Source organism: Marmota flaviventris, chromosome 3 (assembly GCF_047511675.1).
Source record: "Marmota flaviventris isolate mMarFla1 chromosome 3, mMarFla1.hap1, whole genome shotgun sequence".
NCBI classification, from domain to species: Eukaryota; Metazoa; Chordata; class Mammalia; order Rodentia; family Sciuridae; genus Marmota; species Marmota flaviventris.
This window is the reverse complement of record NC_092500.1, coordinates 12,197,801-12,218,530: the sequence shown is the minus strand read 5'-3', so window position 1 is coordinate 12,218,530 and position 20,730 is coordinate 12,197,801. Positions and strand designations below refer to the sequence as shown.

The 20,730-nt window shown below is 41.0% G+C and overlaps 1 protein-coding gene across 5 annotated transcripts in view; it reads left to right on the top strand.

Annotated features, from left to right (window-relative positions):
* The window catches only part of Hmgxb4 (HMG-box containing 4), a 32,505-nt gene that overhangs the window by 9,383 nt on the left and 2,392 nt on the right, over window positions 1-20,730 (top strand). For 3 of the 5 annotated variants that reach the window (XM_027940116.2, XM_027940308.2, XM_071609556.1), the window contains 5 exons: window positions 12,196-12,277; window positions 13,218-13,282; window positions 14,469-14,574; window positions 15,221-15,390; window positions 20,382-20,504. In XM_027940116.2, the coding sequence (XP_027795917.2) occupies window positions 12,196-12,277; window positions 13,218-13,282; window positions 14,469-14,574; window positions 15,221-15,390; window positions 20,382-20,504 (546 nt within the window). The remainder of the gene's footprint in view (window positions 1-12,195; window positions 12,278-13,217; window positions 13,283-14,468; window positions 14,575-15,220; window positions 15,391-20,381; window positions 20,505-20,730) is intronic. The other 2 variants (XM_071609555.1, XM_071609554.1) reach the window with 2 other exon arrangements.

The following is a 20,730-nucleotide window of genomic DNA, read 5'->3' as shown; positions in this document are numbered from 1 at the left end:
CTTTTGTTCTCTAGTCTTCCTCGATGACTTTTAAGCCTTTATTCATTGCCACTATCTTGGGCCTCATCCCTCCCTGTACTTGTGTGACAGATGGCTTCCTTCCCGCTGCTTCCCTTATGCAGTTCATCTTACACATTGGTTCCAGAGTGCTCTTAGGTACCCCTGCGATGACGAGTCCTCTGTGGGACCCTTACTACTGCGTGGGAGGCTGTGAGCTGCGAGAGCTCCAGCCCCGTGGCTGTCCTGCTCTCCTGCTCTCCGCTCTGCCTGTGCCTGTCCAGCCTCTGGCCCTTTGTAGTAGTCAGTAAGCACTTGTTGGATAAATAAACATCCAGGTCCAGACCTTGGCAAGCATTCATCATTGTCTGGATTTAGCCCTAAACCTACTTTTTCAGCTGCTTTCCCTCTTATTGGTTTATTTTATATACCGTGTGTGGAAATCAAACTTTTTCTCATACATTCTCATTTCTCTTCTTTTCCTCATTTTTGCAGTGACCTTCCCCTTCTCACACATCCAAGCTCTGCCTTCCCTTCAAGACCTTAGCACATGCCACCTCTTCTAAGACATCCCAAACCCATGTCAGAATTCACTTGTGAACTTCCTAGAACAACTTCCTTTCTTGTTGCACTTATTTTCTTCCTTATATTAGAGTTATCTTTGTAAGTATTCCCTCTGCCCTGTTAGACACCATAAGCTCCTTAATGATAAGCACTGTTTTAGTCAATGTCACTTTAACTCCTCTGTGTCCTTCATAAGCATTTGGTAAGTTTATGTCAGGCGCATGAATATATGGACAGAAACATGGTGTTGAAAAGGCCAGGGTGGGAGCAAACTGTGGAGAAGCTTTCATACCAAAATGAGGAACTTGGCGAGTTGTGGTTTATGAGCAAGCTTTAGATGTGATCCAAATGATAATTTAAAAATGAAATGATAGAACTGTACAAGATGGGTTAGACTGTGACAGCACTCAGGAGTTGCAATAGTCCAGAAGGTCTGCAGGGAAACCCTGAGGGAAAGTTGAAGAGACAGATTCAGAAAAGACTGAGGAGAGTGGAAGAGATCAGGCTTGTATCAGGGAAGCTGGAAACAAATGAGTATGGGGGGCAGCCCTTAACACTTTGAACCTGGTGCTTTGGAAAACAGTAAGCTTCTCAGGGTTAGAGACTTGCCCTGCTGTAATGCCCCTGGGTGGTAGCAAGTGCTAAGAATTTTAGTTCTAAGCAAGAACCTTAACATGAATTAATATTTGATAGTGACTGTCTAAAATGTCAGAAATAGTCTAACTCTGAATCTAATATTTATTTAGTCAAAAAAATTTATGGTACATATATCATGTTTTTTTGAGCCTAACTTGAGCATAAAATTTTCCTGTGATGCTTTTAAAGAGTATCCTTTTCCTAGGTTTGTTTCATATTAAAAAAAAAAAAAAAAATCTTAAAAGTTAGGAACAGAGTCCAACCAGAGAGAGAGGAGGCGCTCAGGGATAGCGTTCCCCCAGCCTGCAGTGAGCAGAGGCTGAAGAGCCACCCTAGAAGTGCTGATAACGAGGACTGACGAGAAGCTGAGGAGCAGAGCTGGTGTGGCAGGAGATAACATAGACTCAGGACAGCTGCAGAGCTGAGTGTTTGAGGGCAGACTGTGGAGCCAGACCGCGTGGTCCAGACCCTGGCTGTGCGCTTGCGGTATTAGGATTGTACCCGGGAATACTTTACCACTGAGCTATACCCCAGCCCTTTTTATTTTATTTTGAGACAGGGTCTCACTAAGTTGCCGAGGCTGGCCTTGAACTTGGGATCCTCCTGCCTTGGCTTGTTGAGTATTTGGGAATACAGGGATGCGCCACAGCGCCCAGCTGAAAGCAAATTCCAGTTCATGGAGAACTCATTGAGTATCTTGGTGTCTGAGATTTGCCTTGAAGAGAAGTGTGAAGGATTTTTTTTTTTTTTTTTTTTTTTTTTTTAATTTGAGAAGCAGAGTGTAATAATGTGGTACAAAGCTTGGACTGGGATTCAGCAGACTTGAATTCTTATCTGTCTGCTACTTGGCAGCTGTGTTCCCCTGAGATTGCTCCCTCAATTCTCTGCTCATTAGTAAAATGGGTTTTTTTATGTTAAATAGTGGTACATGTAACGCTTAGCATAGGGCATGACTCAGTAAATATTAGCTGCTGTTACAATTGCTGTTGCTTGCTTCTCAAGTTCTGCGAAAACTTAAAGTATGTGCAAAATTGTCTTTAAAACTTCTTTTTTAGCCACTCATTCCACATATTGGTTGACTAAGCTAGGAGACAGTTTTTATGCATTTAATAGCTCTTTCAGGGTAATACCCCAAACTCTGCAAGATCTCACTTATTTAGGAAAACAAGTAAGAGCACAAAGAAAACAAGGACTCTAAAAAGCAAAAGCAGATATTATAAAATGATAGTCCCACAATGCATCAGAGCTCATTGGAGAGCTTCATGGTCTCTGTGGGAGACTGTGATCCCTCTGACTCTATTCCTTTTTGAATTGGGGAATTAGTAACCAGTGTACTTCACTTACAAGGGTGTGGAAAAAAATCAGGTTGAGGTGATGGCAATGCCCATACACTCTGACCTCTCCCCATGCAGTTCTGAGGCTTTGTATTCATCCAGTACAGATTTTTTCTGCACTTAGATAGTGTTAGGCACTTTCCAGATGCTAATAGTACAAAAAGAAATAAGACACGGTATCTGTTGTCAAACAAGAGAGATCAGAAAATATTCGGTATGTTGAACTGCAGCAGAGGCATGAGCAGAGGGCTGAGGAGGACAAGGAGCCTGCATGACAGGTTCCCTGGGACAGGCATCATTGGAACCAAATGTTAAGGCCAAGTAGAAATTATCAGGTGGGAAAAGAAACAGGCACTTCAGTCAGCAGATGGAAAACATCTGTGTAGATGCGGAGACATGAGTGGGCATAGAGTGATCATAGGAGTTGGCGCAGCAGGCAGGAAGAGCTGCTTCGAGGCGTGCCCAGGAAGTAGGGAAGAGCTGAGCAGGAGTCGGGAAATCAGCCACGATGGCCGTACTGGGGCTCTTAGGTATGTTGTAGTGTTTTCATCCCATTTCACAGAAATAAGAGCAGAGAAGTGAAATCACCAGTCCCAGGATGCACACTGCTAAATGCAGAACAGGAGTTTGGACTCATTTTTCTAATTGCCAATCTGTGTTCTTTTCACTTGCAGAAAGAGTGTTGTAAGTTATATTCAGTGATGTATTATGAGAGAGAGCAGAAGTACGGTATTCGTTTTAGAAAGATTTCCATTCACATTGGCTAAAATAAAAGCTTTAGTATAAAAACCTTACTCATTTAGTAGCATCTCCCTCAGCCAGATCATCAAGTCAGATCATCATCTGGGTTAGAAGAACATCAGATGGTATGGTGTGTAAATGTTAAATCTTCATTAATAGAAGAAAGCTAAATTTTATTAAGATTCATAAGCAGTGTTGTTTCTTCACACCTAAATGTTTTATCTTTCAAAACTGGGTCTTAGAATTCATGGAAGGATTTTCCCCAGATTCTCAGAGTTCTATCTATGATCCCAGAAAGTTAAGCAAAACTGCTTTAGAAAGAGCATTAAGAAGTTGCTTTTTGAAACATCTTGATACTGTTAATATACCTCATCAAACATTTATAAGGAGATTTTGGTTGTACAGTTACAACAAGAGTAACGTTTAGTAAGTAGTCAATGGGCTTGTTGCTGACAGTTTGCTACTAACCATAAAGTATCCAAGTTTTCAAAATAGTAACATTTCATTACAGCATAGTTGTGTATTCCAGCTGTGATTGACATGTCATCTTTGTCTGTTTTCTTGCATGAGAAAGCCTAGACCACTCCAATGGCCTTGCGTTTGGAATCTTGTAGAAATGTGTTGTATGTATAGCTATATGTCATCCACTATTTGTGTATTTTTGTCTGTGCCCTGGAAAACTTTTAACCCTTCACTTTGAAGTCTGAACTTGAGATCCACAGATAGAGTTTTATCTTACACAGTGGTTAGGTTCTAAGGTCATATTTTATGTAGTCAGAGTTTCCTTTGGAAATCCCTTGAGAGGGCTCCACTTTAAAAAGGCAGGAAAGTTCTCAATCCACTAGAAAGTTAGTCCAGTGCAGCTAGACTTTTCTGAAGTCTCAGTACCACATGATGCCATTGGCATATGTTCAAGAACCATAGTTCTATTTTTTAAGAAAATTATGTTGCATCAAGAGTCACATTTAGTAAGTAGTCAGTAAGCCACTTAGGTAGTGAGTTCTACACACTGAGATCTACAGAAACTATGTAGGAAAAGCAAATCTATAAATTTATATCCTCTGTCCTTATAGTAAAATGAATGACAGGTAGAATCACCCAGAGGAATGGCCAGATATAAAACTTACACGAGCTGTGTGTGTGTGTGTGTGTGTGTGTGTAATGCCACTCTGTTGTATTATTGTGGGCCCAGTAAAGAGGGTTTAAAAGGAAGGATCCTTAATTAAAACCTAAACATTTTGGGATATAAAGCTGCTATTAAGTTAATAAAGGAGATATAACACCCAAAACTCACTTCTGTAACATCTCCAAACAACTTTAGTAGAAGAATACTAAGAAATAAGATGTTTATTATCTAAATGAAAAAGATTTTAAATAAATCTCATATAGTTGAGATTGTTCCACCCTGTCCTCCTCTACCATAGTTCCTACTTGTAAAAGAGCTTACATTGGCTTTTTGGATGCCGTGACTTCTATTTTGACAACTATAGAAGGAATAAAAAAGGGCTGGGGATGTGGCTCAAGCGGTAGCGCGCTCGCCTGGCATGCGTGCGGCCCGGGTTCGATCCTCAGCACCACATACAAACAAAGATGTTGTGTCCGCCGAAAACTAAAAAAAATAATAAATATTAAAATTCTCTCTCTCTCTCTCTCTCTCTCATCTGTCTCTTCCGTTTCTCTTTAAAAAAAAGAAGGAATTAAAAAGAATTCATAATAATTCTCTGTTGTGTGTCATAACAAATTATGATAAGCTGAGCAGTTTAAAATAACATGTTGTTTCTTCCCAGTTTTGTAGATTTAAGTCCAGATGAGGTTCAGCCACTTCTTTCACTTAGGGACTCTGAGGGCCGAATCAAGATGTCAGCTTGGGCAGGTCCACATCTGAGGCTCAAGGCCTCTTCCAAGTTCATTCAGGTTGTCAGATGGATTCAGTTCCTTGCAGTTGTAGAGTTCATGGAAACAGTTGCTTGTCTCTTTTTTGGTTTGGGTTGGGGTGGTGGGGAGCGGGTGTTGTAGTTGTTTTGTTTTGTTCCTGGGGATTGAAGCCAGGGACCTTCCACTGAGCTACATCTTTTTATGTATTTATTTATTTTGGGGGGGGTACTGGGAATTTAACCCAGGGCGCTTAACTACTGAGCCACATCCTCAGTCCTTTTTTATATTTTATTTAGAGACAGGGTCTCACCAAGTTGCTTAGGGCCCCACTAAGTTGCTAAGGCTGACCTCAAACTTAGAATCCTCCTTCTTCAGCCTCTTGAGTTACTGGGATTATAGGCATGTGCCTCTGCACTGGGCACTACTTTGATTTTTTTCCTTAATTCTCATTTAACATGGTTTCTATTATATGTGAAATTGTTTCAGGAAACTTCTAAGATTTTATTTTTGTAAAGCAAAAAATTTTTTTTTAAGTTTTAAATTCACAGCAAAATTGAGAAGAAAGTAGAGCTCTCCCGTGTATCCCCTGCCCCACATGTGCATGGCCTGCTTCATTATCAATCTGGGTTGCAGCTGATGAACCCAAACCTACATCAACAGGTTACCTCCACAGAAGTCCAGAGTGCACATGGGGTTCTCTGTGGTGTTGTCCTTCCTGAGTTTGACCAGTGTACCATGCCGCACATCTGCTATTGGAGTTTCATACAGAGTATCTTCCCTGCCCTGGAGGTCTATCCCCGCCCCATCTGCCTCCCCGAGCCACGAGACTTTCTGCTGTCTGCCTGCACACTTCTCCACACGTTGGTCTCATGTCCTCTGTGGCCTGGCGGCCTTCCTCCCTCTCCAGTATGCTCATCAGCGTCCTCCGTGGCTTGTCAGGGCTTCAGAGCTGTTTCCTTCAGTGCTGAGTAGCATTGCATTGTGTGAAGTACCACAGTGGATTCACTCACTGGCAGCAGAACATCTTGGTTGCTTTCAAGTGTTAGCAATTAATAATGCTTCTTAAATATCCATGTGCAGGTTTTCGTTTGGAGATAAATTTTCAGCTCATTCGGGCAAATACCAAGGAGTATGATTGTATGATAAAAATGTTTCATTTTATAAGAAACCACTGAACTGTCTTTCAAAGTGCCTCACCTCTTTTGCATTCCCACCAGGAGGGAGTGAGGGTTCCTGCTGCTTCACAGCCTCACCAGCATTTGGTAGCATTGGTATTCTGGATTTTGGCCATTCTAAAGCACATTTAAATGGTATCACAATCTGACTTTACCTTCTGTATTTATTTATTTATTTATTTATTTACTTGGTACCAGGGATTGAAGCCAGGGGCACAGCCCTTTTATATTTTATTTTGAGACAGGTTCTCACTAAGTTGCTTAGGGCCTCTCTAAATTACTGAGGCTGGCTTTGAATGTGTGATCCTCCTGTTTCAGCCTCCCAAGCCAGTGGGATTACAGGAGTGTGCCACCACACCTGGCTCATATGTATATCTTTTTGATAAGGTAGTTCTTACAGTCTTTGATCCAGTTTTTATTGTGTTATTTGTTTCTTATTATTGAATTTTAAGAATTCCTTGTGAGGGCTGGTAGAGTGCTTACCTAGCCCAAGTGAGGCCCTGGGTTCAATCCCCAGCACTACCAAAAAAAATTTTTTTCTTTGTGTATAGTGGTCTTTTATCCAATGTGTTTTTGGCTAGTATTTTCTCTCAGCCCGTGTGTTGACTTTTGTTGTCTCGATAGTGTCTTTCAGAGTGGAAGTTTTTAATTTAATGAAGTTTTGCTCCTTGGTTCTTTGTGTTGTTATGGATTATGCCTTTGGTGTTACATCTGAAAAGTCCTTGCCAAGCAAAGGTCACCCAGATTTTCTCCTGTGTTACTTTCTAGGAATTGTAGTTTTACATTTGTTTGTTTTCTGCAGTGCTGGGGATTGAACCCAGGACCTTGCACATGTGGGCAAGCTCTCTACCACTGAGCCACATACCAGGCCCTTTTGATTTTTCTGTCCTGTGTATATCCAGTTGTTCCAATGCTGTTTGTTGAAAAAATATCTCCTGTGTCTCTTCTCCATTGTGTTGTCTTTGCTCCTTTGTGAAACCAGTTGGCTGTATTTATGTGCATCGTCTCTAGGCTCTTTGTTGTGTTCTATTGGTCTATTTATCTATTCTTTCACCAATACCACCCTGTAGCTTGATTACGGTGGTTTTATAGTAAATATTGAAAGTGGAGTGATGCCAGTCCTTCAACTTTCTTCTAATTCGACACTGTGTTAGCCATTCTGGGTCATTTGCCTCTCTACAGAAACTTTAGTTTGCTGATGTCTACAAAGTAACCTGATAAACTATCTTACAGTTTTGAAGCATTCACTTGACAAGGTCAGGTCCAGTCAGAATCATTTCTTTTCTTTTTTTTTTTTTTTTTTTTTTGGATACCAGGGATTGAACCCAGGAAACCTAAGTTGCCGAGACTGGCTTTGAACTTGCATTTCTTCTGCCTTAGCCTCCCAAGTTGCTGGGATTATAGCCATGCACCACTGTACCCGGCCAGAATGATCTCCTTTTTGATTAAGTCTCTTTAGCTCACCAGTACCTTAATTACATCTGCAAAATTCCCTTCGCCTATAGTGAAACATGATCTTGGGATTGGTAACCTTCATATTCACCAGACTTGCCCATACACACCAGGGAGCCGAATCTTGAGAGCCATGTTGGAATTGTGCCTGCCACAAAAATACCATCACTGAGTACCTACTGCAGCGCCAAACACCATTTGATTAACTTCCACCTTCCAGTTAAATGGTGCCATCAGGGAAGCTAAAGCTCAGGGAAATGAAGCCATTTGTATAACTAGTAATTACTAGTGTCGAAATCCTAACTCAGCTCTGTTGGTATTCAAAGGCAGGCACTTTCTATAAATCCTGTCACTCTCCCGTCTTTCTGATGTATGTACTTGCTTTTCTCTAGGCCGCTGTCTTGTCTGTAGGCTGCCATCCTCCTTCCCAGGTTTCTGACAGCAGTCCCTGCCTCTGCCCTCCTGCCTCTGCTCTTGCTCTTCTCTAGTCCATTCTCCACAGTCTTAAAGTACGGCCCCGCCTGGGGAGCTGCCTGCTGCAAACACCTGACCTGTCCTTTCCGTCTGAGTCCATGTGACCCAGAGCCTCAGTTCGTGGTCGCTGCCTGCTTCTCTAATTGATCTCTTGCAGCCGTCTTGGAGTGTCCCATGGTTCCCTCTGCCTGCTGTGGTTTTTTGTTGTGTTTTGTGTTGTCTCCATTTTCTTTCTAGTGCTGGGGATTGAACCCAGGGGCACCTTGGGCACAGAGTAACATCCCCAGTCCCTTTTAGGCTTTATCTGGGGACAGGGTCTTGCTGAGTTGCTTAGGCTAACCTCAGACTCTATGGTCTTTCTGCCACCGTCTCCTGAGTAACTGGGGAATGCAGACATGTGCCACCATGCCTAGTTTGCCCAGAACATTCTTAGCTACTCTTCTTCTGCCTATTTCTACCCAGCTTTCAGGTCTAAATTAAATTCCACTTCTCCAAATTCTCCTTTGGCATATTGACTTGATGTGCCCATCCACGTGCCCATGGCACCAGGATCTTCCCTATGATAACATTGCCTTTTGTTAAAATGCCGTGTTTGTCTGTGTTGTCATGTTCTATATCTCATTCTTAGCTGTGTTCCCAATGTCCAGTACATAATGGACTCTTGGTAAATATGTATTAATAAATGAATGCCAGAGTACTTTAATAGGTAACATTTTTCTTTTACCTTTGAAATATTTCTTTTTAGTCTCTGCTTTTCTTTCTTTGCCATTGGAATACTTTTAATATCACATATCAGAAAAGCTACCCACTTTCATGTGTTTTATTCAATATTAAATAATCAGTATATGCTGTAGCTGAGACGAGATAGTGGGCCTTAGACTTTAGATTTCCTGCATTTCCAGTTTATGCTCTTAGCTTCCTGAGGTTATAATCTGGGCCTTAAAATTCATGCTGTTAACTATTTATTGTACCACCACCCTGAGTAAGTTATTCAGTAAATGCTAGTTTATTTTCTATATAATAGAATAAAGTAATTTATAAGAGGTATGAGGAAATCCCCTTCAGTAGGTAAATTGGGATCTAGTATACTGGCCAAAAATTGTGATTAATTTTATAAAAGTAGTTTTAACTTTACGTTACAGCTGTAGATAGCCTTGTGAATAGGAACATTAACATTGTAGAGTCTTGTATCATGTTTGGGAAAATGTTGTTAAAATGCCTTTCCTGCATGTTTTCTGCTGTGGCCAAATGAGTTGTGGAGTCTCGTGCGTACGGGCTCTCTAATGTTCTCAATGTTTGGTAGTGACTTTGATTCTACACTTGGGAAAGACTTGGAGATGTACAGATTATTGTACTTCAGTAAATGTTAAGCATACAGATAAGCCATTTTTTTAAATTAGCATAAGATTTTGAAACTAAATTTTCAGTAAACATCCCACAATTTTCCAAGTAAACATGATCACATTCAATGCAATTGCTTTGGAAGGTATCTAGGAATGTTTCCATTCTACAAAATGATTTCAGAATTCCTTTTGGAATTAAAGTCAGAGCCACCACACATGCTTTTCATTGAGAAAGTTATTTTGTGGAAACAATATTTGAGGATAGTTATTTTATGGAAATTACATTAAGAACTATATCAGGTAAACAGTATGTGATCAAGCTTTGTTCAAAACAAGATGCAACTCTGAAGTTACGAGACAGGACTGTGGTATTTGTTGGTTTGGGGTCATAAATCTGACTCTAAAGGCAAACAGAAATTCCCATTAACTAACTAACTAACTAACTTACTTTCTCTCTTTATTTTTTTAACCCAGGATTGAGCCCAGAGGCACTTAACTACTGAGCTACACCCCCAGCCTTTTTATTTTTAGAGACAGGGTTTCACTGAATTGCTTAGGGCCTCACTAAGTTGCTGAGGCTGGCCTTCAACTTGTAATCCTCCTACCTCAGACTCCGGAGTCGCTGGGATTACAGGTGTGCACCACCACGCCCAGCTCTAGCAACTTCTTTTCTTGGCATTACTGGTGATTAAATCCAAAGCCTTACACATGCTAGGCAAGCACTCCATCACTGAGCTACAGCCCCAGCCCCACCCCAAAGTAATTTTTGTTACTTTTGTGTAGTAACTGCAAGACTAAAAAGGGCACTCATAGGAGGAGAATGAAGATTAGTCATTTTATTTTGATGCTTACAGTTGAGTAAAGTCTGATTTTTTTTTTGAGGAAAGCCATATTGAAAACATCTCAGTTTGTTAGATTAAGATTATAAAGTGAGGGCTGGGGTTGTAGCTCAGTGTAGAGCACTCACCTCACATGTGGAAGGCACTAGGTTTGATCCTCAGCACCACATAAAAATAAAATAAAGGTATTGTGTCCATCTACAACTAAAAACATTTTAAAAAAAATTATAAAGTGATAACTCTTTGTTTCAAATAGTAACATTTTTCAGGCTTGGGATATAGCTCAGTTGGTAGAGTGCTTGCCTTGCATGCACAAGGCCCTGGTTCAATCCCCAGTACCTTAAAAAAAAAAAAAAAAAAAAAAAGCTTAAATAGTAACTTTTTCTGTAAGGAAGCATCTTACCCACTGAGCATAGTAGTGCACACCTATAATCCCAGCAACTTAGAATGCCGAGACAGGAGGATCACAAGTTTAAGGCCAGCCTCAGCAACTTAGCGAAACTGTCTCAGAATTTAAAAGGCTGAGGATGTGCTCGGAAGTAAAGCACCCCTGGGTTCAGTCTCCGGTACCCAAAACAAACAAACAAAAAGCATGTTTTCTTTTCCCACAATGCATGACCCTAAGTCAGGACTACTGTGGGCTCTAGTAGTCTTGGATGCTAGTTATTAAAACTATTTTTCTGAGTTTACTTTTTCTCATCCTTAAAATGAGAGATTTAGAATGACATCTAACCTAGTGTCCCTTTCTGTGTAGGAAAACTTAAATTTTTCCCCCAGTCAATGGAAAGCTGTACAATGGACTATGTAGTAATATAATCATTTGTTTTCTATATGCCTTGTTGAACTGGCTTTGAAGGTTATTTGATTTTATCTCAAAAACCATACATTGCTTTTGGCATTGTCATGATACAGTGAGAAACAAACGTGCTTCAAGTGTACAGAGTAGTGGGTTGAAGCAAAAGAGGCTTGTCGGACAATAACTGTCAATACATTGTCTTCAGTATTTATTTACTTCTGACCTTGAACCACAGGAATATGGACAATAAAATAATGATAAACTTCAAATGATAGGAAAACAGGATCAGGAAAATTCAAGATTGGAAATCAACATTAGAGAAACAGAAAGAACATGGATTTGGCTCTTGGGTTTCTGGCCCCAGAGTTTAAAAGGAAATTAAGTGGTTCTGATTTTCAAAGATAAGAAAAATAGACACCCCAGGAAAGGTGAGGATTGTCTCAGCCCTGAGTTCTAAAAGAACTCTGCAGTGTGTGTAGACAGAAGAGTGAAAGGCTTTACAAACAGCATGGAGCTGCAACAACATGGAAAAACTAAAAGTAAGGGAGCCTGTGTTTTTACCTACTAAAGTAAAACTGAGACTCATCTCCTAAGTGAAAAGCAACAAAGGTTAAAAACTAATTATCTTGTTGGGCATTGTAGCACTTGCCTGTAATCCCAGCCACTCCGGAGGCTGGGGCAGGAAGATCACAAGTTCAAAACAACCTCAGCAATTTAGCAAGGCCTAGGAATTAGCAAGACCCTAGCTCAAAATAAAGCATAAAGAGGGGGCTGGCCCGGGCATGGTGGTGCATGCCTGTAATCCCAGCAGCCTCATATATATCTTGTTTAGAGAGTTCTGCTTAGTAATATGGAACTTTTCTGTGAATGAGAAAGCTTAGGTGCCCTTTCTACTTTGTTGCCCTAGACTGAGTTTAAACTTGAATTCTAATCAAGTCTTGCCTCCTTCTGTTTTCTATGTGGCACTAGCCAAAAAAGAAGAACATGTCGGCCTATCAAGTGTTCTGTAAAGAATATCGTGTAACCATTGTGGCTGACCATCCAGGGATAGGTAAGAACATTTCTGATCTTAAGTTTTTTCACTTTATCTCTGAATCAGTGCAGTTTATTGATCCAGTCAGCAGGCAACTTCTTCCCATAATGTTAGAGCACAAATCACATTTTTTTCCTCAGATCTGCAGATCACCTTAGATTTTGCCCTATGCATAAAAGACAGGAGCTTTCTATACATATCTCTTAAACTGATAAAATGGGAAACTTTGTAAAATCAATGTTATAAAGTATAATACATATGTATATGCATAAATACACAGTTACTTCCAAGATTCTATCTTGACCTTTTCCTTAAACTGTCCTTGCGTGTAGAGTTTACAATAGGTGACTTAGCTATGCTGTTCCTGTTTGTGTTCGTATTAGAAGCCAGTGAGCAGAGAACAGCGGGCAGAGACCTCAGACAGGTCACTGACACCTACAAACCTCCCTGGTCTACTGTGTAAAGTAGCTGCTCTGCCCACTCCACTAGGTTGCTTTGAGGTGACCTGGGTAGGTCTCACAGAATAAACTTGGCCATACAAAAGAAAGGATGATATTACACTTCTGGACTGCTCTAGGAAAATTCTTCTTGGCTTCTGATCTCAGAAATTTTGGTAGAAACGTAGCATCTTTGATCAAATTCTCTGTAGCATATTGCTTTAACCTAACTTGGTTGGTCTTCTATTGTGAAGTTCAATGAAAGGACGCCAAAAAGATGCCTGAGGAATAAATCCCTAGAGAGTAGATGTGGAGGGTTAGAGCCTGTCTCCTGGCCAGAGCACCCCGCTCCTACAGGAAAAGGCAGAAGAAAGGCGCGAGGGCCGGGGCCTCCTGAGGGAGGCAGCGTCACTTCAGTGGGATGCTCTTTTCGGTTTTGGCTCTCACCAGCCTTTTGTTTTGTTGAGTTGGCCCTAATCTGTATTGTTGTCTTTCTTTCTTTCTTTCAACTCTTCTGCCAGATTTTGGGGAACTTAGTAAAAAACTGGCTGAGGTGTGGAAACAATTGCCAGAAAAGGACAAACTGGTAGGTATACTTTCTTATAAATATAATTTTCTTTGCTTTTTGCCTTCCCAAATGGTATAGCTCTTCCAGACCATCCATCCACACATAGTGGGGGGGAAAAATCACAAATTAGGGGCTGGGGCTGGGGCTCAGCGGTAGAGCGCTTACCTAGCACATGTGAGGCCCTGGGTTGGATCCTCAGCACCACATAAAAAATAAACAAATAAAATAAAGTTTAAAAAAAAAATCACAAATTAACGGAAAACGATTTAGCACGCAAGGGGCACTGGCGGTGCTGCTGCCAAGTTACTCCAGGCAAGGAGTTAGCTAAAGGGAGGTGACTTTATTTGATTTTTTTTTTTTTCCCAAAAAAACTTTAAAGTTGGCCGGCTGCACTTTGTAATCCCAGTGGCTTGGGAAGCTGGATGGGAGGATTACAAGTTCAAAGCCAGCCTCAGCAACTTGGCAAGGTTCTAAGCAACTCGGTGCGACCCTGTCTCTAAATAAAATTCAAAAAAGGGATAGGGATGTGACTCAGTGGTTAAGTACCCCTGAGATCAGTCCCCAGTACCAAAAAGCCCTTTACTATGAATACCTAATAGTCCTGTCTAAGAACTGAGGATCATCATCCTCAGACAATAAAATCATGGAGCACACTTAGCCAGGTTCCAGGTCCCCATCCTCATCAAGCAGCTCAGAAGACAATGGTGAATTCATATCTTAATCATGCAGAGTCACTTTCCAGTTGGGTGATCCATAAATTGTATGGGAACAACTGCCGGTTAAAGTACAACTCATTTTAAAAAAAAATAAGTACAACTCTTTAGATGAAACAGCTGGTTTTCACCCAGATAGATTAGCATTTGTTGCTGTTTTCCATGACATTTTTGTTTTACTATTGGTTTTGTCAACCATGAGGTTACAGGAAGTATTTAAACCACCTGGACACTATACAGAGCCACAGGTTTACAAGTCACTACTGAAATTTGACCATCAGCACTGAGGAACATTTATGATTTCCAAGTAAACATCAATACAAACAACAGTCCAAAGGCAATTCACTGGCCCTTTAGCTTAAGAGTTAGCATTAACCCCTACCTGCCCTCCACTGTTCCTTTCTTCATTTTGTTCCACCATGACTGCTTTCTATTTCACTTTTTTGTCCTTATAATTTGTTTTAATCTATTGGACACTGATCTGCTTGCAGATTTGGAAACAAAAAGCTCAGTATCTGCAGCACAAACAGAACAAAGCAGAAGCTACAACTGTGAAAAGAAAAGCATCAAGCTCAGAAGGTTCCATGAAAGTCAAAGGTAGTGACCACTTCCCCTTCCTGCTGAAAATTCTTTTTTCTAAAGTGATGTAAATTTTGCTTCCTTACTAGGAAATTGGGAAAGCAGCTGATATTAGAGGCAAAACTTTATACCCAGGTATTATTACGGAATAGTATAGGCAGAGGGGGGAAAAAGATTCAGTTGTGTGTGTGTGTGTGTGTGTGGGTGTGTGTGTGTATGCCCAGAAAGTAAGTATAGGCCTTATGTGCGATGAGCACTCTCTTGTCACTTATTCTTTGTTTTTTTTGTTTTGTTTTTGAATATTTATTTTTTAGTTGTAGTTGAACACAATACCTTTATTTATTTATCTTTATGTGGTGCTGAGGATCGAACCCAGGGCCTGGCATGTGCTAGGCAAGTGCTCTACGCTGAGCCACACCCCCACCCTCTTATTCTTTGTTTTTTTCTACAACTCTTTATAAATATAAAACTATTTTTAACCCCCAAGTCACACAAAATGTGATCATGGGCTAGATTTAGTCCACAGGCCATAGTTTTGATTTTAGTTGGTATGATTCATAAAAGGAAAAACCAAAAGTACTGTTTTTTTGGTGTTCAAGACTTACTTTACAAATTTTATCTTATTTCACAAATTTTACCTCTCTTTAAATTCCTCTGTTCTCAGCTGCTTCTGTGGGAGTACTGTCACCCCAAAAGAAGTCCCCACCAGCCACCATGCTGTTACCAGCATCACCAGCCAAAGCCCCTGAGACAGAGCCCATCGATGTTGCAGCTCACCTTCAGCTGTTGGGAGAGTCTCTCAGCCTCATCGGACACCGTCTACAGGAGACGGAGGTGAGTGCAGCGCCGGCAGCAGGACCCACGCTGGATGTGCAGTGCAGACCCACTCACTCAACACACACTCCCTGAGGTTTTTCCCTGAGGTTAGATTGTGCCGGGCACTCAGGAAACAGTGAAAAGAAGACACAATGGTAACAGAAACTTGGAATCTACCTGTTGTCACTATACTAATACCACCCAGTGGCACAAAAAGAAGTTAGAATACCCTTGAGCTAATTTTTATTCTTTAAAAATGTTATGTAAAAGATGAGTGCAAATCCATTGCATTTCAGATTGTTAGTACTTCTAGAGGAGTTTGAACTTTTCGGTGCATTTCCAGCAAAGTTCTGAGTAGACAGATGACACTGTATGGGGGATTAAAAGTCCCTCTTCCTTGAGAATAGGTAGCAAATGGGGGAAGTCAAGTTTCTCAAGCTCTTTGTTACAGTGCCCTTGAATTACAGTGCTGTGTGCTCAGGGGAGAAGTTCGTCCTTTTAAGCTTCAATTTCAAAATCGCTTAACCTGTGAGGCTGCGGTGCTCCATTTCTATGTCCGTATTCAATTTCTAACCACTGTGCCTGTTAGCCAACTCAGTAGCATAGTAGTTCATCTTTCAGTTCTCGTAAGGCATTTCAGCAAAGCAATCTAAGCTACTAAAGCCATTTTTAAGCTAAGAAATCAGTGCAGAAGTATAAAGCTAATCACTTGCTTCTTTGTGGGAGTGAAATTATCATTCAGTAAATAAAATAAATGCCAAAGGCCACAAGAGATGAAGCTATCTGAGTTCTTTGGCTAATTTCTAAAAATTCAGCAGACATCAAAAGAACTTAAACACTCTTGTGGAGACTTATATATGTGAATGGTTGAAGGTATTTCCAGAATATATTCTCTGGTCCTTATTTATGTTTTTCATATTTAATCATTCTTATGTTTCCTAAAAAGTTAGAAGTAAAAGTGTTTTGTTTTAAGCACCTTTCATATTCCAGGTTTTCCCAGATAATTCCATTTAGTTTGGCAGATATTTCTTGAATACCTAGGCATTCTTCCAAGAACTTGGTATAGAAAATCTGAATGGCACAGTATGCCAGTTATTAGGAAACTTACAATACAATTGGAAAGACAGAACATTTTTATAATCAACAAATTGAAACAGCAGTTGGGGATTTAGCTCAGTGGCGGAGTGCTTGCCTAACATGCACAAGACCCTGAGTTCAGTTGGCCCTGAAAAACAAAAAAAGCAAGGGAAAAAAAAAAAGGTAATAAATTGAAACAAACTAGCTTCTATGAAGAGTTACAATGAAAGTTATATACATAGTACAGTAGTCCCTTGCCTGTGGAGGATATGTTCTAAGACCTCTGTAGATGCCAGAAACTGCAGAGAGTATCAAACCCTATATACCAGCACACTAATAACACAGTAGTCAGCCTGATAACTGAGGTGCCTAACAAGTGGGTGGCATATACAGTGTGGATACTCTGAACAAATGGTCAGTTCACTTCTGGGGCAGGACTGAGTGGAACAGAGATGTCATCGTGCTATTCAGAATGACATGGAATTGAAATTTTTAATTGTCTTGGGGTTCATTTGTTTTGGCTTTGTTTTTGCTTCCCCCGCCCCCAGTACTGGCGAATCCAGGGCCTTATGCATGCTAGGTCTACCACTGAGCCACATCTTTACCCCTGAGGATAACAAACTGTGGAAAGGGAAACCCCATATATGGGGTAACTACTGTAACCAGAAAAGGAAAAGAACTTTGCAGATTCTCTAGTCTGCTTTTTTTTTTTTTTTATAATAGTTATATTGAGATATAATTCGTATATCATAAATTTCATGCTTTTAAAATACAGAATTTAGTGGATTTAGTACATTTTCAGAATTGCAAGCCATCACTGTTATCCAACTCCAAAACATTTTCACTGCCTGCCTAAAAACCCCATACCCATTGGGAGTCATTCCCCATTCCCTCTCCAGTTGACTTTTCCCCAGAGTTTTATTACTTGAATAGAATATATTCTCACAATTTTGCAATTTCTATGTGCCACTTATACTATCATTTACTTTTTAGTTTAATCTGTCTATGCTTTTATAATGGTATCCTTGAAATCACAAGAATGATGCTATAATTCTTTTCTAATGCACATCATAATGGATGTGAAACTATCAAAATAATGTTCACTGAGCATTGTGGTGCGCACCTCACCCAGTGAGGCAGGAGGATCACAAGTTCAAGGCCAGCCTCAGTAACTTAGTGAGACTCTGTCTCAAAATAAAAAGGACTGGGGATGTAGCTCAGTAGTAGGACACCCCTGGGTTCAATCCCCAGTCTCTCAAAAGTAATAATAATTAATCTTCATCTATATGCCATCTAAAATTATATATCACAACTTTAAGGAACATTGATTTATATAGTTTGCTAATTTAGAGTCTGAATACCTAAAACCTCATGAAAGTCACTGAATATCACAAGTTGATACAACTGTTGGCAGTGGAGCTAGAGGGACAGCCCTGCTGGCCTTGCTTGCGGCTCCCTTGGTGTCTGCCCTCCTGTGCTAGCTCAAGCAGGTAGGAGACTGGGGAGTCAGAGAAGGCAGGAGCAGCCTTGTGAAAGGGGGTGGCATTCTGAGTAAACCTTGATTGATAGGCAGGTTGGGTCCTACAGAGATCCTGGAGAGACATTCCAATCCAAGAACACTGCATCCCTCCATTGCTCAACCGCAGGGTCTTTTTAGAGAAGGATATGAGCCCCATTGAGGCTCTGAACCCCCATCCCCACTTTAGCCAGATCTTTTAGCTGTTTTATATATTGGGGTTCCTAGAAGGTTTTATTTGAAAAAAGGAGTTGAAACAGTATGTTTTATCATTTTAGCAGTAAAACTGGATCATGCAGTATTTACGGTAGAAAATAAAGGCCAGAACCCAAATTGCAGCAGGTCTTCATGGACAGAGGTCTCTGCTACTCAGGAATCAGAGGTCCCCATTTGGCTTTCTCTGAAAATATCTTCTTTTTTAAGTTATAAATGAAAATACTCCAGAACTGGGGAGAAGTTATAATAGTTTAGACATGACAAAAATTTTAATTTAATTCAACAGATGCTTGTTGAGCTTACTCGGTTGCATGTGAGTGGACATGAGTTGCTGTGAGACCACCTCCAGCCTCTCCCAACTCCCTGTCTGTGGGACAGCAGTAGTTATTAGGAGGACTTTAAAATGTGTAGGTTATGGTTCCTGCCCTCAAGGGACTTAGAATCCACTCAGGCTGAGCCATAAAATATTAGCTATAATTAACTACAGGGCACAGGTCAGGAGCAATGCGGCTGCCTGCTGACGCTGTCAGACTCTGTCAGTGCTGCTCAGCCGGCTTGGTTCAGAGCTTCATGTCGATTAGTTCGTTTAATTCACACTGTAGCTTGGGAGGTAGCGTTGTTGTCCCCCAGTTTTACAAAAGAAGAAACAGAAACTTAGGTCGAGTCCCTTTTCTGGAGTTCAGCCCCTAAGTATTGAATCAAAGCCTTGAATTTAAAGAGTGACTTTAAGGTGCAGGCTCTTAACCTCTTGGTGGACTGCACCCCAGAAAGTAGAGAGAGGAGACGTCAGACAGGGATTGAGGGAAAGGAAGAGTCAGCCAGGGATGAGGCCTTGAGACAGGGCAGCTGTGAGAAAGGTGATGACTTTGGCAGATAAATGGAAGCTGAGAGGAGGGTGGGTTCGGTTCTTGATGGTGTGTTGAAATTGAGGAATGGCCAACGGGAAGGACCCAGCAGGCAACCAGAAATGCCACTCTGGAGATGAAGGTGTTGGCAGTAATAGTGTAACTTCTGGTGCTTTTTGAGTACTAATCAGCTACCAGATACCATCCCAGGTACTTCACATCCATTATCTCCACCCCATCTGCCGATAGCAGTCCATTCTGCAGGTGTAGCAACTGCCCAGGTACCAAAAACAATGAGAGGTGGGGCCAGGATCTTGACCCAGGCAGTCCAAATTCAGAGCCATTCTCTCCTATGCTGCCTCTTGAGATGATTTCATATCCTCGCAGTGCTTCTGATGAAAGTAGATTATTTATGCAAGAGCTGGGAAGTAGAATTTGCAGCCAGCAATCTTCTTATCTTTCTGAGTCATAATTATAGAGATAATATGAATTAAATGAGATGTCATATTTTGAAATTAACCAAATGCACTCATTTTTTTTTTTGTACCAGGGATTGAACCCAGGGGCACTTAAGCACTAAGCCACATCCCTTAACATTTTATTTAGAGACAGGGTCTCACTGAGTTGCTTAACGCCTCGCTTTTGCTGAGGCTGGCTTTGAACTCACAATCCTCCTGCCTTAGCCTCTGGAGCTGCTGGGATTACAGGTGTGTGCCAAGCACCCCCAAGTGTACTTTTTTTTTTGGAGAGTGAACAATTTAACCTAGAATGATATTACCTGCTATCAAAAGCCACATGGGGCTGGGATGTAGCTCAGTGCTAAAGTGCTTGCCTCACATGTGCAAAGCCATGGGTTCTATCCCCAGTGCCAAAAAAAGTAAAGACCCAAAACAAAACAAGCCCCCCTCCCCAACAAAAAGAAAGAAAAGGCTACATTTGTAGAGAAGTACTTATATGCTTCTGTAAATGATATTGTGTGGGGCTGTAGGGTTTTCATAGTAATCATATTTGAGCTGTATTCATGGAGTTTATGACCGATCTCACAGATCTTCCCAGTACCTCTCTGGAGTAGGGAAGGCATTTTTCACTGTTCAGGAGAAGGGAGTCAAGTGACTTTCCCAGGACACATAGAAGATAAGATGGATTAGGAATATAGAAAGAAAACCTGAAAATGTATAGTAAGAAGTATCCTTTTAAACTACTTAGAGTAATTAAAGGAGAAACTTTCCATTTATGCTGTAGGTTTCATGTCATGTGATTAGAAGTGTCCAGGATTTTAAAAACCAGAAGGAAGTTAACCAGAAAATGGAGAGAGCATCAAGCGTGTGATTTGAGTTAATGTCTTCTTTTTTCAGGGCATGGTGGCAGTGTCTGGCAGTTTGTCAGTGCTTCTGGATTCCATTATCTGTGCCCTTGGCCCCTTGGCATGTCTGACTACACAACTACCTGAATTGAATGGCTGTCCCAAACAAGTCTTGGTGAGTTTTCCTTAGACTTTTAGGGCCAGACCTCTAGGAGATCAGAGAGGCCCTGCCTTAACCGGTGCTGTCAGGTAGACTCCTAGGGCTTTCTGGTTCATTGTGCACGTCCCGTGGAATGTGTTCTGTGTTACCAAATGCATGTTATGCTTAGTGAAACTAGAAAATATGCCATTTCCCAAACTGGTACGTTAGAGAGAGGAAGTCTAGCCCTTGAGGTGCTATA